This window comes from Molothrus aeneus, chromosome 4 (assembly GCF_037042795.1).
Source record: "Molothrus aeneus isolate 106 chromosome 4, BPBGC_Maene_1.0, whole genome shotgun sequence".
NCBI lineage: Eukaryota > Metazoa > Chordata > Aves > Passeriformes > Icteridae > Molothrus > Molothrus aeneus.
Genome location: NC_089649.1, coordinates 49,814,424 through 49,838,173, shown reverse-complemented (window position 1 = coordinate 49,838,173; position 23,750 = coordinate 49,814,424). Strand labels below are relative to the sequence as shown.

Sequence of the window (23,750 nt, the reverse complement as noted above, 5' to 3'; positions counted from 1 at the left end):
CACCTTGTTGTTTTGATTTGCTGTTTTGGGCCATTTTTGAGATGTATTGTTTCTGCTTTTACAACAGATAAAATAAGAAAAGGGTTTTCTTTCAAGCTCCAGGAGTTGCAGCTTCAATGGCTTGTTGCATGTGTTGGGGTATTTTTTGTTTGTTCTTTTTTTGCTGGTATGCTTTTGCTATGTTTTATTTTAATTGCCATTATTCCTCTAAGTTGTTCTGGGCTCTTCTGCCTCTTCTAACTAATAGATCTGCTTTGAAAACACTGTTCATGTGAATCACGGGATTTTTTTTTTTAATAAAAATTACTTTTTGTAATTTTTGTCCTCTTCCTTTTTCAACAAAGTGCTTTTATGCAAGCTAGTTACTTGTACCATAAGGAGATGTGTTTGATATAAACTGCTCTTTGTTTGTATCTAGCAATAGGAATATTACTTGATAAGTTCTTACAAGTTCATGAAAGTTATAAGCTGCACTCTCCATTATATTTTCTCAGTGTTGAGCTGTTTTACTCCTCATATGTTTGGACAAGTCATTCATTCTTTAAGAACTACTTCAAAAATACGTCTAATTTATGGGATTAGTTATGCTTTTTTTCATTAATTGCATCATTAAAATTTGAAAAATTTCAATCTTAAACTTGTGCAAATATTCATCATATCTCATTTCTCCCTCTTGCTCCTTTCCCTTTTTCCTCAATATAGACAAAAGAAGTGCACTGTTTGTAGATGGAGTTAAAACCAAAAAAAGGAATAAACACAAACTTTTAATATTGCTTTAATTCCTCCACTGCACTTAAAAACTGCCAGTGTTGGATGCCTGTAGTTAGCTGAACTACTGAGAGATGTGTAAATTTTATTCCCATTAAGTTAGCTTTATGAATTATGTAGACTGGCTGCTCACAAAACTAGAGTCCATATTTAGAAGTAGCATTTCACTAAAATCTTAAAGTGGTACAAATGTTGTTTATTTTGGGGTTTTTTCAGTTGTAAAATAAAATCCTCAGTCATGGTACAAGAGTGAATACAGCTGTTTAAAACCAAGTTAGAAAAACATTTATGCTTGATATCCTTTTTCAAGTAGGTTTTTTTTTCCCCCTTGGATTAGATTGGATTTAGCAGCTTTGTTTTAAATAGATCTCAAGTCATATGATGATAATTTAAGACATGTAAAAATTAATATGAGGCATGTTTGTAGAGATGTAGAATCTTATATTCCTAAAATAATTTTCTTTTCTTTCTTCTAGGTATGGTTTCACAAATATGCGCTATATTGCCTCCCTGATTAGTGGAGTAGGCATTTTCATGATGGGTGCAGGGCTTTCTTGGTATCATGGGATCATAGGTTTACTCCACCCTCATCCTGTAGAATCTCTTCTCTGGGTAAGCTAATCTTGTTTGCTATTGTATTTAACACCAGTGACTTAATAAAAAATAGTGGCATAGTCTGAAACTCACTTCCTGAGTCAGTCTGAGTTCCAGCACAATTAACTCAAACCATTTTTAATGAAAATGTGTTTTAAGAAACACATTTATTTAAAAATCTTTAAACTATAGTTGATCCTGCAGCAAAATGAGCTGTTCTCTAAACCCTGCATCTTCCTTTCATATCTTCCCCCTCCAAGAGGTCCTGCTTTCCTGTTTTGGAATATATTGCATGATCCAATTATTATTGGTTTCCTTCTGTTTAGGGACAATTACATGACACTGTGGGTAATGTGGTTCTGGAATGCTACTTTTGGATAGCCTGTGGTGAAAAGATCTGTAGAAATGTGCATATAATATAATATCATATCTGATTCTTGTTTTTTTCTGTACAGGCATACTGCATTTTAGCAGGATCATTGGTATCAGAAGGAGGTATGCAGTTTCAAGTTTCTATTTAAGTATTTGTAATCTCTTAAGATAATAGCATTTCATAAATGTCAGTAATTACAGTAATAATTGATCTTTGCTTACACAGTGAAATTTTGAGCTCTGTTGCAAATACTTGTGAACAAACAAAAAGAAACATGTGAAAACTTTTTATATATATATGTCTGTATAGTAAGAAGTTGAAGAACGCAAAATTAGGAAAGTAGACATGGATTGACTTTTTGGTATTAAACTATCAATGAATATAACTGTTCTGATTTGTGTGGGAGACACACTTGTGGAAAAAAAAGTAACTATACTTTGAATAAAGTACCAACAATCAGTGCTTTCTTGATGATCTCTTGCTATGATATTATAACAAAAAGCTGCTCTTTTCAAAATGGAAACAAGTCCTTTTGCCTCTAGCAATTTTCAGCAACAACTTTGTTGTTTCAGCCACCCTGCTTGTTGCTATAAATGAAATTCGGAGGAGTGCTCGAGCCAAGGGTCTTTCATTTTATCAATATGGTAAGTATCATTATAGCAGTAAGGTATGTGGTGTTATTTAAAACACAATCTGTTCGCTAGTATTTCCATAATGATAGAAACAATTTTCTGTTTTCCCTTTTACTTTTCCCTTTATTGATCTGTTTTCTATTCTACTAACAAATAACATTTTACAAATTAGATGAGAACTGTTGATTTAAGAGTTCTATTAAACACTTGCCTAAGTGCATGTATTTTTCAGGATAAATGCCCCTTTAATTTTTCTAACATTTTTGAGAAGCTGACATAATTGGGCTTGTTCTGTGTATGTATAAATGCTTTCAGAAGTGTGAGCATGTGCAAAAATTCAGTTTACACCTATATAATTGCATAAATTGTTCTTTTAAATTGCTGTTGTTGGTATAGTTTAAGTACAATGCATAACAGAATAAAGCTAAATTTTCAGAGAATGTAACTTTTTTGTGTTGTGTGTGCAGTTGTGCAGAGTCGTGATCCTAGTACCAACGTGGTGTTACTGGAGGATGCTGCAGCAGTCCTGAGCGTGGCTGTAGCTGCTACCTGTATGGGACTGACTTCTTTAACAGGTAAAATTCTGCATAGAGGCAGGCAGAATGTGGATTTTTTTCCATGTATGGATATGGACACAGAGCATTTAGTTGGTTGATTTAAATATGTCTCTGCTCTTAATTTCTGATACTTGTACTCTGTAAGCAGATTTTTGAGGTGTTTCACCACACAAACTAAGTTATTTTTTACTAAAGGTAAGATGATATGTATGCCAAGTGGTTCAAAGTGCATCATCTTTGCTGCATAGTCAAATTTTCTAAAGAGGGATGATTACTTATTAATCTCTTTTTAAGTATTGATTTTTTTAAAGAGAATAAATATTGGAATTTTGTTTCTTGTCATTGTCTCAATGACTTAATTGCAAGTTTCACTTTTTATATAGAAAGAATTTTAAAATTTAATTTCTAGTTTCCTTCATCAACTTAAAAACACAGTACTATTTCTATAGGTCTGAGCATGAATAAGTGTTTGAAACTTATTAAGTACTATATTCCAGAAATAGTTAATATTTGCAAATTTTTGAGTTACTGGTAAAAGAACACTGGATTTTGTGCTGCTACCTATGTTTCAGTGTATATAACTTTGTGTATAAATTTATGTTTACTAATATAGAAACACATACAAACAAGAGTTTACTCATTTATTAGTCCTGCAGGAGACAGGAGTGGTCAAGGGACAGGAGGGACTTAAGGCTTTGTTTTATGATAAATTGTTTTGTTCCAGCTTCATCGTGTTCCTCAATAGGAAAAAAATTCCACTGAATTAAGAAAAGAAAAAAGTAAAATAAATGACTGACTAAAACAAAAAAGCCACCAACCAAAAAAATCTCACTAAAAAGCAAAACCCCGAAAACCCCTCAAAACTATGAACTCTTTTCAGTGTGAAATTAGAGTTCTCTGCTATGTTTTAGAAACACTCTGTGAAACTGATTTGCTATATCTCGTTTAGGAAACCCCTATTATGACAGTGTGGGGTCTCTGGGTGTTGGAACTTTGTTAGGAACTGTGTCAGCATTTCTAATCTACACTAACACTGAAGCCCTGCTGGGACGATCCATCGAGCCTGAGCAGCTGCAGCGGCTCACCGAGTTCCTGGAGAGTGATCCTGTAGTAAGGTAAGAACCTCTACAGCTCAGTCTCTACAGCAACAACCACAAACAAGACAGCAACATTTAATGAGAGAAATCTGGTAAGATTATTTTTAGTGTGGAGTCTTCTGTATTGGGATTCTAGAGTCTTTATTATTGCTGATTTCTATTTCTGTGCTAAAACTTTTAGTAAAAGAATACTTGTACCTCTTGGGTATTCAACAGCTAAAATAGCATTGCAGATACATTCTAACTGTCACATTACTTACAGGAATTGACAATGACCTAATGAGAAAGCCATCACAAACTTAAAACTATTTTCAAAGTCATGAAATGCAAACACTTAAATTATACTATTATGTTGCTTGAATAGTTTATTAGCACCTAAATATTTAGATTCTGTTACTGTTAATATTCAGTGTGTGGAATTCTGTAGCAGTTGGCAGGACATGCTGCAGTAGTATATGATGCAATGGAGTCTTCATGTTACATGCTTATAAATTAACTCATTGCTAATTTCTCCTTCTTAGCAAGTCTGCAATTTGTAGTAAACTGATAGCTCATAGTAATTCTAAATCTTGCTTAAATGCTTTTCAATGAGCTGTTTTAGCTTTACCCTATTAACCTTGATTTAGAAGCAAACTTCTTTTTGTTTTCTTTTAGATTTTTACTTAGGAATATATTTCTGTGTAAATCAGCTGAAGTATTGTAGTGCTTTTTTAATTTGAAGTAATTTTTGAGCTGTGGAGGGAAAAACTTTAAGTCCATTAGTTAATGATACCAGAGTACTTGAAAGGAACTAAGTGCTGGCACCATCACAGTTCCAAGCAGGAAGTCTGGATGACATGCCCTTCATTCCAGAAACTAAACAAGAAACCTGTTTGGAATAGAATTCTGTTAGAATTTGCACATGTCAGTAAATTAAGCATTTGTGGTGACCCTGGATTAATCTGAATGGTGAAGGATGTGTCAACAGTACTGTGTTAGAGTAGGTGAATTCACATGTACATGACTTCTGTAGTTCTTTTTTCCAAAGTGCACAGGTGGCATTTGCTTGTCCCAGGCTGAAATAATAAAATTTTTCCTAGGCCAAGTACCATTTTATAATGTATTCCATCTTGTAGGTGGCTCTAACTTCCCAACAGAGCAGACATAGTTCATGTTCTTCTTGCTGTAAACATTTTTTTAAAAACAAGAAGTAACTTAATTAAAAAAAACATAAATAATAAAAGAAATAAAGACTTGTGAGAAACTGTATATTTTGATTTTTTTGAGGTTAGAAGCTGAAACATGTTTAGGTGCTTATCATACTCTCTGTATTCACTTTGTCTTCAGTTATCTCTTTCTTAGATCCATGATGTTACCAGCTTTGATTCCTTTCAGTGCCCAGTTTGTCTTTGACTGAGTTCTTACAACAAGCCTGCTATCTCTAGCTTGGGTAACATAGATCTTCTAAGATGACAACTGGTATTAATCTCAGTTCTCTGCAAAGTAAACTTATATTACCCTTGCTCGTTACTAGGTATAGGTAGGTATGATTTGGAGAAAAGGCTGAAAAAAACAAACCTAAGGCTGAAATAAGGAAAAAAAATCATGGCAGCTGAAATGAGGAAGAGGAAGCCTTTTAATATTAAGTATTTCTTCAAAGGGCTACCTGTATATTTTCCTCAACATAAGCTTTGGACTTCTAGGAGTGTCAGCATTTTCTTGAACATTCAAACTCACATTTTCTTAAATGGAGATGTGTAGTAGTGTGTTGTACTCTTACATATCCTTCTGAAACCAAATGTAAAAGAAAAAGCTCCTGATTACTGGCCTGCTTCTAATAGTGTGACTAATATTTGCTTTTTTATTTCAACCTTTCAGGGCTTTCATTTCTCAATGCATTGTTTTTTGCAGTTGCTGCTCCCAGAATATTCCTCCCTTATTCTTTCAGGCATGGTTTGCAATGTTTACTTTCAGATATGTTTTGCCAAATCAGAAGGAGATCTGTTAGGGAATCATTCAGTATTTCATCAGAAAGTATTTTAGATCCAAATTGACAAAAGGATCCAGGGGCTCTGAGATCTACTCCCTTAGCCCTGTTAGCACCACACTTAAGTTGCTAACAGGGGCTAAGGGAGTAGATCTCAGAGCCCCTGGATCCTTTTGTCAATTTGGATCTAAAATACTGCTTCCAGCAGTAGCTTGCCAGAACATTGTGATCCACTGCTAATTATAAAGTATTTGATTATCAGGCAATACTAACTGCTGTCCTACTAAAATAAGTCTCTCTGGTGGTGATATTTTTTTCAACTAAATCTTTGATTGATTTTTTTTTTTTAGTAGCAAGATTGTTTGACAAGATCTACATTCCCTAAAATCTTAATGACTGGAATTAGTGTTCTTAATATAGAATTCTTCTCTCCACCTTTCTATTTTCCTTCGGTTGTCAGGTGAAACTGTCCTCACTTAAATAGGTGGACTTACTTACTCTTCTTAAATTTTGACACAGTGTTAATCTGTTTTTTGTTTTAATTCTCATCAGCATTGCTAGATGAAAAATTAATTTGCCTCCACAGTTATTCTTAGTTCTTTTAACTCTTGAATATAAGTTGTGGAACCTGTTGGATTAGAAGCATTTTTTTGGCATTTAACTATCCAGTATGCTTCTCTGCTCTAAGTAGGGGAATGCTTTGTGTACTAATATAATCTTGCTTTTTTAGATTAAGAAGACAATTACTGCATGATTTTTCCCATTCTGTTTCATCAGTAACAATTTTCCATTTCTGTCTAGTAGCAGGCTTGTTTCCATGTTATCCTTTGGTTTTGATATATTTAAAAAAAGTTGGTTTGTATCACACTCTGTGACTTTTTCTTCTGCTTCTCCTTTTAGCTTGTTGGACTTTATAGTTTCTCCTTTCTTTTCATTTTTCTAAGTAATTTCTAGTTGTGTCCCATATTTAACTCATGATCCTGAATGAGCTTTCAGAGTTGTTCTCAGCTGGAAAATGATTTGATTTGATTTTTGCTATACAAACATTCAATTCTTAACTCTCATTGACACCTTTGGTGCATAAATCATTCTTGTGTTCAGCCTAACTGAACTGTGGGAGATTAGCCCTTCATAACTGTGAAATAAAATATGTGATGTGGTACAGATTCTGTCCTGATTCTGTTCTTATGGAATTTAATCACAGATTCCTAGACATAAGCTATTTTTAGTGACAGTTTCATCTTTAATTTTACTCCATTGTAACAGCTGTTGTGTAGTTGTGCTTCTGTTGTGCTGGAAAATCTGTCATTCTGGTTTGAACGAAAACCAAAAATATTACAACCAATTGCTCAAACCCAGTAACTTGATGTTCTCTGACAAATTTTTCATTAATTTGAAACTTGCTCTTTTCCCTAGTTAGAATTTATGGTTTCTACTAACCATCCAGAAGCTTCCATAAGCAACCTTTGTAGCTTAAGATTTACCATACACATCTGTATTTTTGAATGATTAGTGATTTTTTTCCTTCTGACTCACTGTCTTATCTTTCCTGGGCAGATTATGTGCACTAAGGTAGACTGTTTTCCTTCATATTTATAGAATATGCTTAATTTCACTGAATTTTATCAGGTTACTGCTTAATGAGAATCTCAAATACCACTTGTTATCTTCTTAGTTCTGATAGGCGCTTGATATGTCTTCGACATTTTTGAATCACATGGCTCCAAATTCTCTTTATTAATCCCATCTGTTATCTTAAATACCCTCTTTGGGATAAGGTAGTTTGATGCCATGTAGTTTGCTCCAATCAATACTCTTTTGATTTGATAACTTCCCACAGAATAGTTGTGTGAATTGGAATGGAGCTGGAAAGCCTTTATTGGTACCAGTAAGCTGATGATTCTTTTCATCTGCTTAAAAATTTACTAAGATGTATTTTTTTGTGTCTCTCTATTTAGTTAGTGTTCTGTTTCTTTTTTAATATGCTTACCTCTCCTCCACCCTGAGTATTACAAGAAGTATTCTGTAAAAATTTCCTGTGATTATTTATCTTAAAGTTTCTGTCTCCTGCTCTATTTTGGCTGTTCATTTGAACAGGCTCCTTCCAACATACATTCCTTCTGCTTTCTTCCTGCATTGCCTGTGAATTTATTTCTGATTTATAAAAATTCAGATACAAAGAAGCATTTCTAGTTGGGAAGAGTAAATTTGCTTAAGACAAAGGGCATGATAAATTTACAGACTCTGTGATGTTCCACAATTCAGTAAAGTTTGGTACTTTCCATCAAGTGAGCTGCATTGCTGAATCTAAATCTTGTGTTAGAATTTACCAAATAGTCGAGAATGCATTTTTCTGTTAATAAAACTAAAAGTCTTTCAAATCTTTTATACTTGTTTTACTTTGAAAATGTTAGAAGCAAGAATTTAAAAAATGTGAACCTGTTGTGATTTGTGTCCTGTGTTTTAGTGTCCACTTATTTTTTCTGACTTTGATGGGAAAATATGGAAACTTGCTCTGCAGTGGCAATTTAAAATTTTCTTGGCTTTGAAGATAAACTGAGTTTTTGTTAGTATAATTAGGAAAAAATCAAGTATTTTACTTCGTGTTTATTTCACTCTTGAAATTTATCACAGTATGTCTTGGTCCTGAGTTTGCTTTTTATCCCAGAAAAATTAAGAGCTTGTTTACTACCTGTATGCATGTATTAGAATTTGTCCAACAAGCTGGAACAAAACTCTGCTACAGAAACTCAGAATTTTTCAAGGGACCAAAATATAAACAGAGCTTTCGTGTTCTAGTATTTATTAGGAGCCTTTAAATACAGAGAGATTTTCAGCATTTACAAACAGGTGTATCTTGATAAGCTGTGATTAATAGTTCTGAAGGATCAAAAATGAGTTCCAAACACAATATCCATAACTTTTTCTTGAGTCAAATGTATTTTTGAAAACTCTCCAAAAGATCATGCATTTACCAACTTTAGGAAAGGACACTTCTATAATTGCAATGTGTCCTTTCAATAATTCTCAACAGGTTATTGTTCCTTTCCTCAGAATTGAGGGTACTTAAAGGCTGTTAAATAGTGTCATGTACATGCACAAGAAATTCTCTGCAGTGGAAAATAAGTTGGACTTAAACTTTTAACACAGAATGGGGAAATTGTCACATTTTTAATTGTGGAATTTTTTTAATATACTGTTAGTCTAGTTCTGAATCTGTGATGCTTCTGGTTGTCTGTTCTTCTGTTGCAGTGATTTACAGATATGTTGGTGTTGCAGAAATCTGTGGAAGTGATATAACCAGTTAAACATAAATCAGTATTTAATTGAAGTGTGGGTGGGCAAAATGAGGTTATTTTGTCAAAGACTGACCTTTTGAAATTACAGGATCATTTTGTGGTGACAGTATTGTTAACATGAGAAGTCAAACTAGCTAGTGGTTTGTTCTATGTTATTTTACATTGTCTTTAAAAATGTATGTGTTTCAGAGCAATTCATGATGTTAAAGCCACAGACATGGGAATGAGCAAAGTGAGATTTAAGGCAGAAGTAGACTTTGATGGACGTGTTGTTACTCGGTCTTACCTGGAAAAACAAGATATTGAACAGCTGCTACAAGTATGTAGAAAAAATTGCTTTTGTAACCCCCAATATTTGATACTTTCCAATTTCAAGTACCTCTACTACTACCATCTACTTGAAAGTAGATGAGATACATTTCATTTCTTCTTTTGAAGGGTTGCAGATGTTCTTGCTTTATGTTAGTGTTTTAAATGTACTTAGAGAGATCTGTATTATGTGCTGCTGAAGAAGACCTACTTTTGGCCTGAGAAGGAGGAAGGCAGATGTTTTTTAACTCATTACCCTTGAGATTGGTTCATGTGATCAGAGCCAGGTGCTAATAATGCCAAGGTTGTGCATTTGCTCCCTGCACTGGCCATTCATATAAGTGTTGAAGTCAATAACCTTTGTGTGTCACTTCCACTCTCAATATTCTATGATTCTGTGATTGTTTTGTTAGAAAATACAGATCTGAAAAAAAAAAATAATGAGAACATAATTGTTCCAATACATTTTTTGAATTACAAGATCTGCAGTTAAAACTAGAAGCTTGTCACCTGCAAATAGGCATCTGTTTTGACAGAGCCATTTGCCCTGGGTGTTGGTGGTGCAGTGCTAGGGTTTACAGGTCCAGCTGTTCAGACTTGGTGTGAATATGGATTGCCTGCATTATAATTTAGCATTTTGATGATGTTTAAGAATTAACCATCTTTGGTAAGTGTCAGTCTCTGATTTCAGTATAGTTCAGAGTAGCTTTCCTTAAGCTCTCTTTTTGAGACAGAACTAATTCTCTGCTGTATTCTATATGGCAAAATTATTAAATATGAAGAAAATAATTATTTATCTAAATTAAAAGGAGAGCTTTAAGTGAGCAGAATGTTTTGACAAGACAATGTTTTTGTTTTCACTGGTAACTTTCTTATGTACATTTGTTTATAAAATTTCTTTTCTACCCTTTCAAAATGAAATACAGGTATCTGCATTTTGTCTGTCTATTAAGCATGCCTTAGAAGTTATGTGTACTTTTAAATTTTACATTATAATTTTTAAAATCATTAAGTCAGTATCCCAGTTTTAAAATCCTGTTAATGTCAAAATAAGAATTAGGAGTGTGTATGCATAGTGCAATATCTGACCTATTCATCTACAGGACTTCAATTTAATACATTTTGAGAGGAAGAGTGCTATCAGCTTTGTACCACTGAGACACTGCAAGTTTGCCTGATTTTATATTGCCAGTTGCTTTGCTGTTGCAGTTTTTAGTACACTAGTCTTCTTTTCATGCCATTGTTAGCTTTTATTCTTTACCTGCTATTCCCTTTGGCAATTGCATGCAACCTCCACTAGTTCTTACAATACCTCGAGTGTTGTTGGGAAAGATCTTCCTGATTGATTCTAGGTTGGCAACTGCTTCTTTCACAGGTCATTGTTGTTACATGTGGTAACCTCACGTCAGCCATAAAAATGTCATTGAAGGATAGCTCCTTTCAGAAGGCTTCAGCCATCTGAAGTCAAAGGCAGACAGTGTGCTTGCCTTTTGACCTATACTTTTTCAAATAAGCAGCTCATTCAACTAGCACTGCTGACAACGTTATTCTTTCTACAGTTGTGAAGTATTTGTTGAAATGCTGTCATTTAGACTACCTTGGTGTTTTTCTTGTTAGACTTGCTGTGATTGTAGCCATGGGTTATTGTGGTTGAGGTATGTTTTAAGCTTGCTCTTGGTAGTGAGAAGGGAAGAGAAGTTGCTGTCATGCACTTGTATGCACAAGAAGAATAAGTTGTTTCATAGTTTGTCTTTTTGCAATAACCTATTGATCCTAAACATACTTCAGCTGAGATAAACTACAGGACAAATGGTTTCCAGACAGGTTGGTGTGAGACCTCTAAGGAAAGCTCATGGCTTTAAACTGAAAGGTGATAGACATAAAGTAGATACAAGAAAAAACTCTTACTGTGGTGGCCAGGGTAGTGAGACAGTGGAACAGGTTGCCTAGAGAAGTTGTGGATGCCCCATCCCTGGAGTTGTTTAGAGCTGGGTTGGATAGGGCCCTGAGTAACCTGGTGTAGCAGAAAGTGTCCCTGCCCATGGCAGTGGGGTAACAACTAGGTGATATTTAAGGACCTTTCTGACCCAAACCATTGTGTCATTCTATGGCAATACTGTAGTACCTGCTTTGGTGCTGCTGCTGTCTATGGGTTTTTGGAGGGTGGAGTTTAAAATCCTGTCTTCCTTAATCCCATTCCTTCCCTTTTTTATGCTGTTGGTCTCTTAGTCTGACTTCCCGTCAACTGTCTTCAAGTTTCTGATATTATGGAGGAGTCATATTTAGAGCAGTGTTTGTCATAAATCCTTGTGGACTTTCAGATGGGTTGGTAATGTAATGCCCAGAGAAGACAGTGTGATGGAATAGGAAGAATGTAGAAAATGGAGACAGAATACACAGCAAGGCAGAGCAGGATATTCTTTCTCCATTTTCTACATTCTTCCTATTCCATGTGAATGTAGAAAATGGAGAAAGAATATCCTGCTCTGCCTTGCTGTGAGGAATACCTCAGAAACTTATAGAAAATGAATGAAATTCTCTAAACTTATTTGGAAACTTGAAGGAGGAAATCAATTGAAGATAGAAGAAGGTTTTGTATTAAATGCAGGTGTAATGACAGAGCCAGCTGTTTTCATCAACTAGATGCTACTCTTCTGGGTCTTTGAGACACAGGAACAGATGATGTTTTGAGAGTAAATGGCAAAAGCTGAAGTGTTTTGTTTAGGTTTTTTTTCCTCCCTCTTGAAATATGTCAAGACCCTCTGGAGTGTTATTCCTTTATTTTCTTTTCCTCATCTCAATCTCTTAAATTTAATTTCTTCCTAGGAAATTCAGCAAGTGAAAACCCTTGAAGAATTAGAAGCCTTTATGCTTAAGCATGGTGAGAATATCGTTGACACGCTGGGAGCTGAAGTAGACAGACTTGAGAAGGACCTGAAGGTAAATTTAACTGCTTATTAGTGAGTGCTTATTCTGTGATTTATTTTAAACAAAATTTCTGCATCTACTTTCTGGGATTTAATTTGTAAATATGAGAGAGGGAAAGAAGTTGATATTAAAAATGCAGATTTTCTTGCTCTAGTATTATTATCTTAAGTTCTGGCCACCAGCAAATCCTTACTTTTCCACTGATCCATTTATTAAATTTTTTGTTCCATTTTATACCAACATAGAAAAAAATTTTCATTCAATAGACCTGAATGTGTCTTTTTTACTGTATTCTCAGAATGCTAGACTATTTATAGGCTGTTGAAGTCTGTTTTGGCTGTAAAAAGAATTTTTTTTACCTGGTTCTTAGAATTGTATCAAATATTTCTGTGTGATGGGATTGCTACTCAACATCTTTGACTCTTTTTGAAGCTGTACAGTGTTTATTTTACGTTACAAAAACCTCTCAGCTGTCTTATATTTTTTTTTTCACTATGCAATTTAAATATCCTCTGGCTGATGCAAGAAAGGGTTGTTCCCATTTTTGATTTTGTAAGTATATTGGGGCTGTCAGTCTTACCTTCCTGGTATGAGTTCAGAGCTACAGTATACTGACCCCCAGACAAATGCAGTCCTGCCATGACTGTTCCTTCTGGCCATGAGATGCTACTCAAGAGCATGTCTGTCCTTGCTTGTTATATTTCATGAACATTCTAGTTTAAGTTTCTGTCCCTAGGGTTGCCCTGTTTAAGAATCAAAATATTATGGTTTTTTTTTAATTGCATCATCTGAATCAGTTCTTCATGCATGTTTTTTGAGGAGCAGGATCGTGCCTAAATTTTTTATAAATATGGATACTGCTTTTTGGTATAGGCATATGTATATGTAGTGATTTTGTTGGTATTGAATATGCTTTACTAAATATACTAGTCAGGTTCACATGCTGGATGTCTTTGAAGTCATGACTTTCTCATGGACTGTACAATTCATGTAATGGTGATAACATATTTCTATAATATCAGAAAATGCATATTTATTAATAGAAACAGTGTTCTGAATTTTTATAAATAGCTTCAGTGGCAGAGAACAAATTATATCAGCAATCTTACCCATTGTTCAGGAAAGTATCTGTTAAAACTTTAAGAAAGTGAGATATTTATATACATGTCTGATATCTGAATGTCTACATATCTGAACAGTTTGTATAAAACTCTACTGCCTTGCTAAAATGAGAGCACCTCCATACTTTATAAAGCATAAGAACTAATTTATCTGTGATGTTGAAAAATATTTTTCAAATAAAAAGATGACTTAGCCTTCCAAAAATGCCTTATAAAATGGACAATGTTTATTGTTTTAAAATAGTCCCTATGTTACCCAAAAAGGAAATTTGTTATCCAGTTGACAACATCATACCAGAAACACATTACTTGTAACCATGTGCAAAAATGTATTCGAATATTTTCAATTCATTGTTTTTAAATTTTATTTCAGCAACGAAATCCTGATGTTCGTCATGTGGATTTGGAGATACTGTAGACTTGAACAGGAGAAGTCTCCAGGTTGCTGCCCTTGTGGGAAGAAGTGACATAAAGGGCTGCAAAGCTTCTGGGATTGCAGAACCTCAGCACCGTACCTCGCTTCCTTTGCCCTCAGCTTCCTGGACTCTTAGCACTGCTTCTGTTTCTGGAAGAGCGCTAGACTCGCAGACAAAAATTTCCATGGAAAAATCAATTTCAAAAAGCTATTTGAGTTAAATTCCACAGGAGAGTCTGTCCAAGAATATTTACTGTGATTCAGAACTTACAACCTGAGGTTTAGTTAGGCAAATACAGCTGCCTGAAACTATACAACACATGTAGTTTTTCCATTTGTGTCCCTTTGCAGTCTGTTTGCACTTCTTTAGTTTCTTTCAAGATATCATTAAAGGTTCTTGGGAGATATTAAGATTAGATAGGAAGAGTTTGTTCCAGTGGAACCTGCCAACCTTAAATTGTAATATTTCAACTATGTGATTGTTTCACAGTTTTTCTTTTCTATGAGATAAATTGTTTCATATGGGCGCTGGCCTTATCTCAATGACCATGACCTAGAAACCTGTTTTTTGCCACCATTACTACTGCACTTGAGGAAGATGAGGCTTTTCACCTGAGAGGAGCCAGCTGGGTGGGTTTAGCCAGAGTACATTGAGTTACTGTGAAAAATTACTGCGTACAAATCTTGGTGCATTTCCTCTCTTTAAATTTTGGGGTTTTTTCCCTACTTTAACATTTGTTTTCTTATTTGTAAGTATCTTCAGATGTGATCTGGGAGATATTTATGGTAGTGCTTATTAAAAGTTACCTGGCATTTTTGGCTTTTTATATTTTAATAGACTCTATTGCCAGATATGGGCTTTGCTAGAAGATATGAGAGATGTAGCTGGAATATATAATAGTAAAAAATGATCTATTTATAATTAAACAAATGAATACATTGTATTTTTAATTTATTTGCCTTTAGATATTACCTGAATTCAGAACCACTTCCTCTGAATTTTTGTATAACTTGACCTTGCTTGTTTGGGAAAGTAGAGTAATTCTATCAGTGGTCCTCAACAATCCAGAGATAAGTGATTAGTTTATAACTTGGAAATGTGAAATTCTAGAGCTATGTACAATTGTCTCAAGTCTTTTTGCAGTAGGTACTCAAGTTGTACCAGATTCTTTGAGACCCAGTCTTTATTAATTAGGCCATGAGTACTGAACATGCAAGTTGAAATATGAGTGAAATAACCATATTTAAGTAGCACTGAGGAAAAGTCTTTATGCACTTTAATGTAAAATAAGATTTACTCATGGGTGACAGGTGGCAATAAGACCATCCTAGTAACTCAGTTGCTGAGTAATGGCTGAATTGCTGAAAGAAGAAATGTTGATATGAAACAAAAGTCTTCAAAAATCAATTTAAGATTATAATATAAGCATTGCAGCAAATAATTGTGGAGACCAATATGTACAGATTTGACTAAAAGCATTTTAGTATTTTTTTTTCATACTAGGTGTCTCTTTACCAATGAACAATGAGAGTTTAAAATAACATGCCTTTTTGACAACTGCAAAGCACTTTGCATGCTGGTCATTTTAGGTAGAAAAACATTCCAGAGTTAAGTTACAGATGGGGCTTCACATACAGTAATTGTGGGTGAAAGGATCTTCTTGGTACCCTTTTCCATAATTCCTATTCACTGATGGCTTCTTTATAGCATATTACCTTATGATGGCTAATTCAAAAGAAGGCTTACTTTATCTGGTTTTCTCCTATTGCAAAACTAGGTAGTATATTTAAGCCTGATGATTTAAAATGCAGTTTAAAGGTAATTTGGAAGTCTCCCATATCAAATAAATAAGGCATATTTTTAGCACATTATAAATAATTTACCTTTCTCCTCACCCTTCTATGTAAAATTCATCTCATCTCAGTGTGCACTCTCCTGGTATTAGTCTTATTCATGAAGAGCACTGGAATCTGGTAATGCATAACCTGTTGTCTTCTCCCTGGAATATTTATATGCATTTTGAATTTGAATAAACACATTAATAAACCAGAGATTTCAGAAATCAAAAACCTGAAGAGAAGTAAAACTGGGAAAATGTTCTTCCTGCAGAGGTTAGTGAAGACAGCCAATGTGATCCAAGTGGTTTGCATGCTGGAGTTACTGATGAATGAGTAGTGTCAGTGTGCAGAACTTTCACAGGGCAGAACTTTCCCTGCAAGCTTAGTAAATGTTATCTCAATAGCAAAGTGTTCCTCTATCATTTTCAAGAGGGGGTATGAGCTTATATTCTTACAAGGCATCTGCTCCAAAAGCCTATTAAAATGTTTTTTTTTTTTATTCACTGGAGGTGTAATTCATCTGAATTTTGATCTTAGTGTCCTTATTTGAGTCAGAAGAACACCCATTCACACCTTTTGTTTATATTCAAGAAAGAATTGAGTTAATTGTATCCTGGTTTGCTGATTATAGCATCACAATGTGTTAAATTCAAGATGCCAGGACTTGAGTGGTTTTGGTACATTACTGTTGACCAGTCTGAGGACCCAGTTCCAAAAAGGCAGGCAGACTGGTTTTGGCAGTACCTTGGAAGTTTACATGTCATGCAGTTGGGTGGAAGTACTGATTCATTGAATGGTGGAAGTACTCATTCATTCGTACTATTCTTTTCCCAGGTTCAAAAAGAATAGTAATTCCAAGCTGTTACATTTTAATTTATATGTTAAAATTCACAAATTGTTTTTAAGAGATATGACATTTTTACTGCTTTTTTTCTTTAACTGCCTTTATAATCAAAACTTTGAGGTAATGTGGGTCCACTACTTAGTTTACTCTTATTTTAATGTTTTTGAGGAAAATAATTAGCTAATAAATTTACATTTACATTATAGAGTCCTCAGATTAAAGAACTGTACATGTGTGGAGGAGTGAATTTTTCTTTATCACAAATGGAATTACAAAATGGGTTTTTTTACAGAGTTTAAAGAAAATAAGTGAGGATTTACCTAAAAATAAAGTTATATCCTAGGATTTTTTCATTTAAGGTTGTGGTGTTTTAAAATAATTTATTTCTGTAGACTGACCTTGCAGGTTCTATTTTTTCAAATTTTGTTCAAAGTATGGCTGCCCACCCTCTCTGCTTTGTGGAAGATTTCTTACATGCTGTGCAGTGACTCATAGTTCTGTAAAACTTGAAATGTTTTCGAAACTTGTCTTAGTGTTCCAATATTCTGAATGATCTGAATGTATTTGAAGTCCAAGTTGGCTGGATACTAATAATGGATTTTTCTATAGAGTTTTTTTTTTCTGTAAAGGATAAAAATTTGAAGTGATTGTCTTTCCCCAAGCAATGAACTTCAAGTATAAATTGTCTCCATTATACACTGGAATTCAGCATTTGATGTGGTGTCCCTTTCCCCCTCCCCTTTTAAAGCATTTATGAAGGATACAGGGCCAGTAGTAAACACCCCAGTGGATTACTGTGTTACAGGGACTGTTTGGTGGTTTGTGTTCTGCTCCAGAAGTACTGGGGGGAGCACATTTTTACAAGGACAAGTTTACATCCTTTATTCCCTGTGACTTATCCTTGACCTGACGACTTTTTAAACTCTATTTTTTTTCCTTCCTTGAATTCCCACACAGATTTTATTGTTTTTTTTAAAGTAACTCTTACTTTTTGAGGAAGAAGCTATTATGAACATCTTATGTTTTTAAAAGCAGGGGTGAATTCTACTCTTGGTCTGTGAATTTTGTACTGTACTTCATGTTCATTAATAGTTAAGAATAGTGATTACTGCTTTGAAAGTTACAAACCATGTTAGCCAAAACCAAGTTTTCTGATTCTGTCAGATTCTTTTTCATCAGTGTCTGGAGACTCATTTTTTGAGAGATTTCTACTGCCCCCTCTTTGATAAAAGGAGAGTACAGGAATATTTTTAGGTATCTTTTGTCTATTATACATTGATTGCAGTCCTGTGTCCTCTTTGTTTGCAATAATTTTAGCTGGTTTTTTTTCTGTAACAAAGAAAAAAATATGCATTATAGAAGTAGCTCTAATAGTGATGAGTACATCAAATACAGTCTTCATGCAAAGAGTTTTCATGCCCCTGTCTATTCAAAGTGTGGCAATTTTTGAAAATTATCAATGAAGTAATCCTTTTTCTAAACTTGACTTAGATGTTTTCCTTAGAGAGGAAACCAGAGCACCATATTGTTTAAGATTTGAAAAAAATGTGTTTCCTTTTATGGTCCTATGTTCTTGAGGCATTTTGGCATGGTAGAACAATTGATGAATATTGACTCCTGTACAAAACCTGCCCTTCTGTGCATACCCAAAGGCTTAAAGAAGTGAGTATAAAATGACAATGTGCTTTTTTTCCTTCTAGCTTAAGTATTGTGCTGCTTCTATTCTTATTGTTGTCTCTGAATAGAGAGTACCACTAACATCTCTCTTGCAGTTTACCTGCATAATGTAAATGAGAAGTTGAGATGTACCAAAAAGACTTGTTTTTAATAGAGGGTTTGCATAGCTTAAGTAATTTTTCCTTTCTTGTTAGTGAGACACAAATCATTAAGATCAAAAGTAGACTGTATTACATAAAAAAAGAAATAGGAATCCAGACTCTAAAGCACAGTAGTTCAATTTTTGAAATGTATGTCCTTTGAGGAAAATAAAACAGAAGCTTTAAGTGGATGTATGGTCTATAAAAGCTGCAGTCAGGCAGGCTTTGCTGAAGCAGAAGAAATTAAACTAGAAGTATATGATTAAAAGAAAAGAATCCAAGGAAGGAAAAGACCCAAGTCATTGAGCACCTGGAAACAAGAAAGGATGAAAATCATCTAAAAAACTTATCCAGAAATAAGAAGTAATGATTGGAGAAGAAAAGAATAGTAAGAAATGATATTTTATTAGAATGTATAAAACTAGGTAGAATGATGTTTTCTTTCTTTTACCAATATTCTGATAGTTGAGTAATTCCCCCAGCAAAAACTCTTTTTTCCTATACTGAAAATCAGAGCCTCTAACTATGTCCTGTTACGGTGTTCAGCCTTGCAGGTACAAACCTGTTTGTCCACTGAAAGCTGTTGAGGGTGATGTTGTAATCTCAGTTTTTGCTGGTGAGGTATGTGTTTGGTAAGTGGAGGGTGAGTAATGTTATTTGTGGAAGTGGGAGCTGGAGTCAATTAAAGAGAAAATTAATTGATTATTTTAGAAGATGACTGAAGCACCATACTGAGTGTGCTGTGGGAAAAGAAGTGCTCTGTTCTAAGGTCTGCAGAATCCTTGCAGTGGACTGTAGTCATTGATGAATACGTTAGTCTTTATTTTTCAATTTGCTGAGATGTCTGTGGATAATTAAATCACATTCTGAAGAGGAGATAAAGCATTCAAAATGTAATGTGAAAAGGATGTATGTTTTTTAAATACCACAGACACTATAGTACATTATAATAGATAGGCAGAAAATATTCTGTATTACGTAGCGTGCTTGTGGACATTTTTTTCCTGTGTAAATCAAAGCCACCAATTAAAATGAAAGGTGGTGGTTACTTTTTAGAAGTGTTACACTAACAGCAAGCCCAGTCAAATTTTTGTATGGCCAGCATTCAAAGTTCTGTTCTGGGGAAGAGGTGCCTGTTAAAATAGTGGAATACAGGTCCATAATCTAGCATAAATTTGGGTTTTGTAATCTAAATTTAGACTGTGTTAAAAACTTTTGAGGTTGTGATCAGCTGCTTCAAATCTGAAGTCAGAAGGAAAAAAAAGCAATGATGTGTAAATGATGTAATATAAAAGGGATTTTGTAAGTTTCTCTTCAAATTAAATATGCTGAAGGACTGTGTGAAAAGTGTTCGAAAAATGCCTAAACTGTTTGGAAAGCATTTTGGCTATTGCCAAGATGGTATTAAATTTGAAAGTCAACAGTGAGGATTTTTCACTTGTGGTAGAAGTTTCAAAGGACAATGTCAAAGTCAAAATCCATTTTTCCATTTTGCAGTCTTTTAATCAGATTCACCAGCCCCCTCCCCACTCCATGCCTTGCATTTTGTGTATTGGCTTTTTCATTCTGTGTCTTGGTTACTCCATATTAGTATGGGGAAGTCATTTTGATTTGTGAGGTGTAGACATTGGAATACTTACCTGCATATGTTCTTTGTTTTGTAATTATACTTGAATTCAGTACATTCTGTATCATGGCTGGAAGTTGTAATTACTCAGTAAAATGTTACATAGCCAGTAAGGGTCGTGTTCTGTTAATTTAAGCAATTTTATATGTATTAGAAAAGTAAGCAATAACACTGGCTTTAGGCAGCTGATGATTTGCTGTGTTTCTGAATTCCCATTGCATATAACTATTTTATGGATGCAAAACAAAACACAGGTTCTGTCCATCTATGTGTGCTGGTTATGCACTCTGCCTTCACAACGCTGGCACACACTGTTCAAGAGCATGTGCCCAGTGAGGGAGCAGCATGCCCAGGCTGGCCAAGCTCTGTGTTTGTTCTCTCAACCTCACTGCAGCTCTGCCTTTCATCCTATTCACTCCCTCCCTCAAAGAGGGTGGTTCCTTCCCCAGTGCTGGGAAAACTTTTGGCCTGGCTCAGAGGCCCCAGTGGCACTGGCTCCGGTTTGGACTGCCTGTCCTGATCCAGGTGTGAGGGTGACGTGACGAAAGGTAGTACTACAGATGGGTTGCATGTCTGTGTACAGCCAAGGGTGTGAAGAATTCCTTGAAGAGGTTGGATTTATGTGTTAGGCTTGCATAGTAACCATAGCTTCACAATCCCAGCAAAGCTGTCCAAGCCTCTTAAGAAAAAGCTTGAAATTAGTCAGCTTAGAAAGGATTTAATGTACTGTCTGGTACACTTAAGTGCCACTTTTTATCACTAATACCAATAAAACAGCTTATTTATCCATTTATGGGAAGAACTGCTTCTAATTGGGCTAAAAAAATTTATGTGGTTGGAAAGAAGAGTCAAAAATGTCCAAAATCTGGCTGATGAAGTGGAGAAACTTGAAAAATTGGTTTTTGTCTGTATGGTATCAGATATCAGAAATAAAGTGGTCAAGCAACATATTGCAGGAAAGATTTTGGCTATGCACTGTATGTCCATATTGCTAAAGATGTTTCATTTCATAGTTTAGAGACACCCCTTTTCAAGGGAAGTTTGTTGGTTTCCTATGGTTTTGTTGTGCTTGCTTTTTTTTCTCTAATGAAACAAATGGCATAAGATCCACCTGAACAGAGAAGTGACAGACTTCAGGCCTCATCTCTTGTCTATTTGAGGTCAAGTTCAAATACTGGGCTGTCTTTGGGCTCTTGGAATAACCAAGCAAGTGGTCTCAGGCACTTTGAAAGAGGGAGAGAGAGAGCTCTGTCATTTCACGTGATGTGACCGGGAATGTTCAAAATCCTTTCTTTATTTGCAGTCTGGCATTTATTGAAAGGTCATTCCAAAATAATTGTGTTAAACTGGGGGTAATGGGCTGAAGTGGGACCTTGCAGTCAGCTGGTTGAAGGTGATCTTAAAAATCCTGTTCAAGAATGAGTTTTGTCTGTCTTTGCAAATATTTTTATGAGGGACTTATTAAAAGATCATGAAAAGTAAACCTTCCTTTAGTGTTTGAATTAAACTTTTTTTGAAAACCCTAGGAAAAGGGACATAGTTTCTTTTTTCACAGAAGTTGTGACAGCTCAGCTCCCAATAAATTACGTGTATTGATTTACCCAAGCTCTTTGTGATTTTATTAATTTTTTTAATTTAGACTTCAGTTCTGATGCTGAATTGGAGCTTAGTAAGATCTTTTCTAGGTTCTCTTTCTACCATCTGAGGTGACTGAAATGTTATTCATTGCTCTAGTGTAAACTGATATTCAGTGTTTTAGAGAAATATTTTTTTACCCCAAATACTGATTCAACAGCAGTTTGCTATTAAATCAGGCTATTCTGGAGACACAAAGCATTAAGCTTAGGGTTTAAATTTGGGGGTTTTATTTTTATCCAAGGCAGTCACAAAGAAAATCCATCTTGAATTTGATGCACATAAAAATGCATTCATATATGAACTTCTGTCTCTGCATCTTGTAACTGTACATAGATATCTTTGGCTGCAGATTTGTACTCACTGATGTTTCTCATGATAGACAACTTTCTCAGCATCTCAGCAAAAATAAAAATTAAATACTGTGAAAGAAGATGCTAATGAATTTGGACAACTTGGAAACCTTGAGGAAAGAAAGACTTTCCAGTAAGGCTGTGGCTTGAACTCATTCTGCTCCTTTGCCTTTATGCTTTGCACTGATTTCATTGTTTTGACCTTTACTGTAGAATCTCAGTTTCCAGGTGGTCCAAAACAAGGGTTATAGGTGTAGAAGACTAATTCCAAAATCTGTGTTCTGGGTGCTCCATCTGATGAGTAGGTAATTGGACACTTCTGGATCATTGAGGGAGATGTGCAGTGGTACTCTGGCTAGCATTTGGTGGGTTTAGAACTATGCCAAGGTCAACTTTTTCCATGAAAATGTCTCAGCCTGGAACAATCTTCCTGATGCTGTAAGTGGGAAAGATACCTCAGGTGTTTCCTTGACATTCTGTTTGTCAAGAGACTGTGTTGGAACTTGCTGCTCTGCTTCTTTGGATTATCCTTTAGCAAATAACAATTCCCTCTTTCCATCAATAAGCAGTTCAGGTTTTGGCTCTTTGAGGTTCTCACATAATTTTGGAAGAAGAATTGCAGCTTTTCAATCACATTGCTACCAAGCATTTTTGAAAGGTTTAATTAGACTTTTTCTGCTCTACTATTGACCCTGTTCCCAATGGGAACTAAATTTAATATTAACTTTTCTAATGGGAAATCACTTTGAGTCATTAGCAAAGCTGTTTCTTTCAATTTTCCTACAAAGACAACCTAGGCTGAGGCAATTACATCTGTCAGATGAATGGGGAAGTTTGAAGTGTTTTTAAGGACAAAAGGGTTTTTTAGCTTTTTCCCAACATTGTTGCATAAGTTCATATCAGATTTTTTTTTTTTCTCTCAACTTAGCTAATTAATCTGCTGGTGTGGCTTTTTTTTTCTTAGTGTGAGACATTTGCAGTAGAAGCTGCTTTTATGCTTCAGATGTTGAAGGGTCTGTGGAGGAGGGTGTTTACATTCGCAGGGCAAGGTCAGATACTGAGGTCTGCCAAGTATTGCAAGGGGCTCCCTGGTGCAGCAGGGCAGGTTTATCTCTGGAGAGCTGCTTATGTATGAACTCACTAGGAAATGACCAAGACAGAGCCTCTGATTTAAACAGGCCTTAAGGAGTGGTCAGGGCTCTTCTGTGGTGTTGGCTTGCTCTGTCAATAACTAAGGTTTATGTGATGATTTCCTGGAGCTGTATTCACACTCACCTTGTGCTGAAGCCCTGGGGTACTGTTTGTAGTAACTGATGAGCATAAACCAGGTAGGGAAAGATGAGTTCTTTTTGAGATATGGTGTTCTTTTGGGAATTATGTGCATGTTTCCAAACAGAAACACAGCTTTGCAAGTCAGTAGACATTGTATATTTGTCCATGCTGCCTGAGCTAGTGGCAGTCCACTGGCTGCAGTCAGTGCCTCAGCAGAGGGAAGGAGGCAGACTAAACCCTGCCTAGCTGAACTCTTGAGGACAAGATTTTGCAACGTGAGTAATCTTATTAAAGTAACATTACA

The 23,750-nt window shown here is 35.1% G+C and overlaps 1 protein-coding gene across 1 annotated transcript in view; it reads left to right on the top strand.

Annotated features, from left to right (window-relative positions):
- SLC30A9 (solute carrier family 30 member 9) overlaps positions 1–21,786 on the top strand; it is a 35,113-nt gene extending 13,327 nt beyond the window's left edge. The window contains exons 11-18 of the mRNA XM_066548478.1: positions 1,245–1,380; positions 1,818–1,857; positions 2,308–2,379; positions 2,835–2,942; positions 3,874–4,039; positions 9,476–9,605; positions 12,422–12,535; positions 14,018–21,786. Coding sequence (XP_066404575.1) covers positions 1,245–1,380; positions 1,818–1,857; positions 2,308–2,379; positions 2,835–2,942; positions 3,874–4,039; positions 9,476–9,605; positions 12,422–12,535; positions 14,018–14,062 — 811 coding nt within the window. The 3' untranslated portion in view covers positions 14,063–21,786. The remainder of the gene's footprint in view (positions 1–1,244; positions 1,381–1,817; positions 1,858–2,307; positions 2,380–2,834; positions 2,943–3,873; positions 4,040–9,475; positions 9,606–12,421; positions 12,536–14,017) is intronic.
- Positions 21,787–23,750: the final 1,964 nt, after the last annotated feature.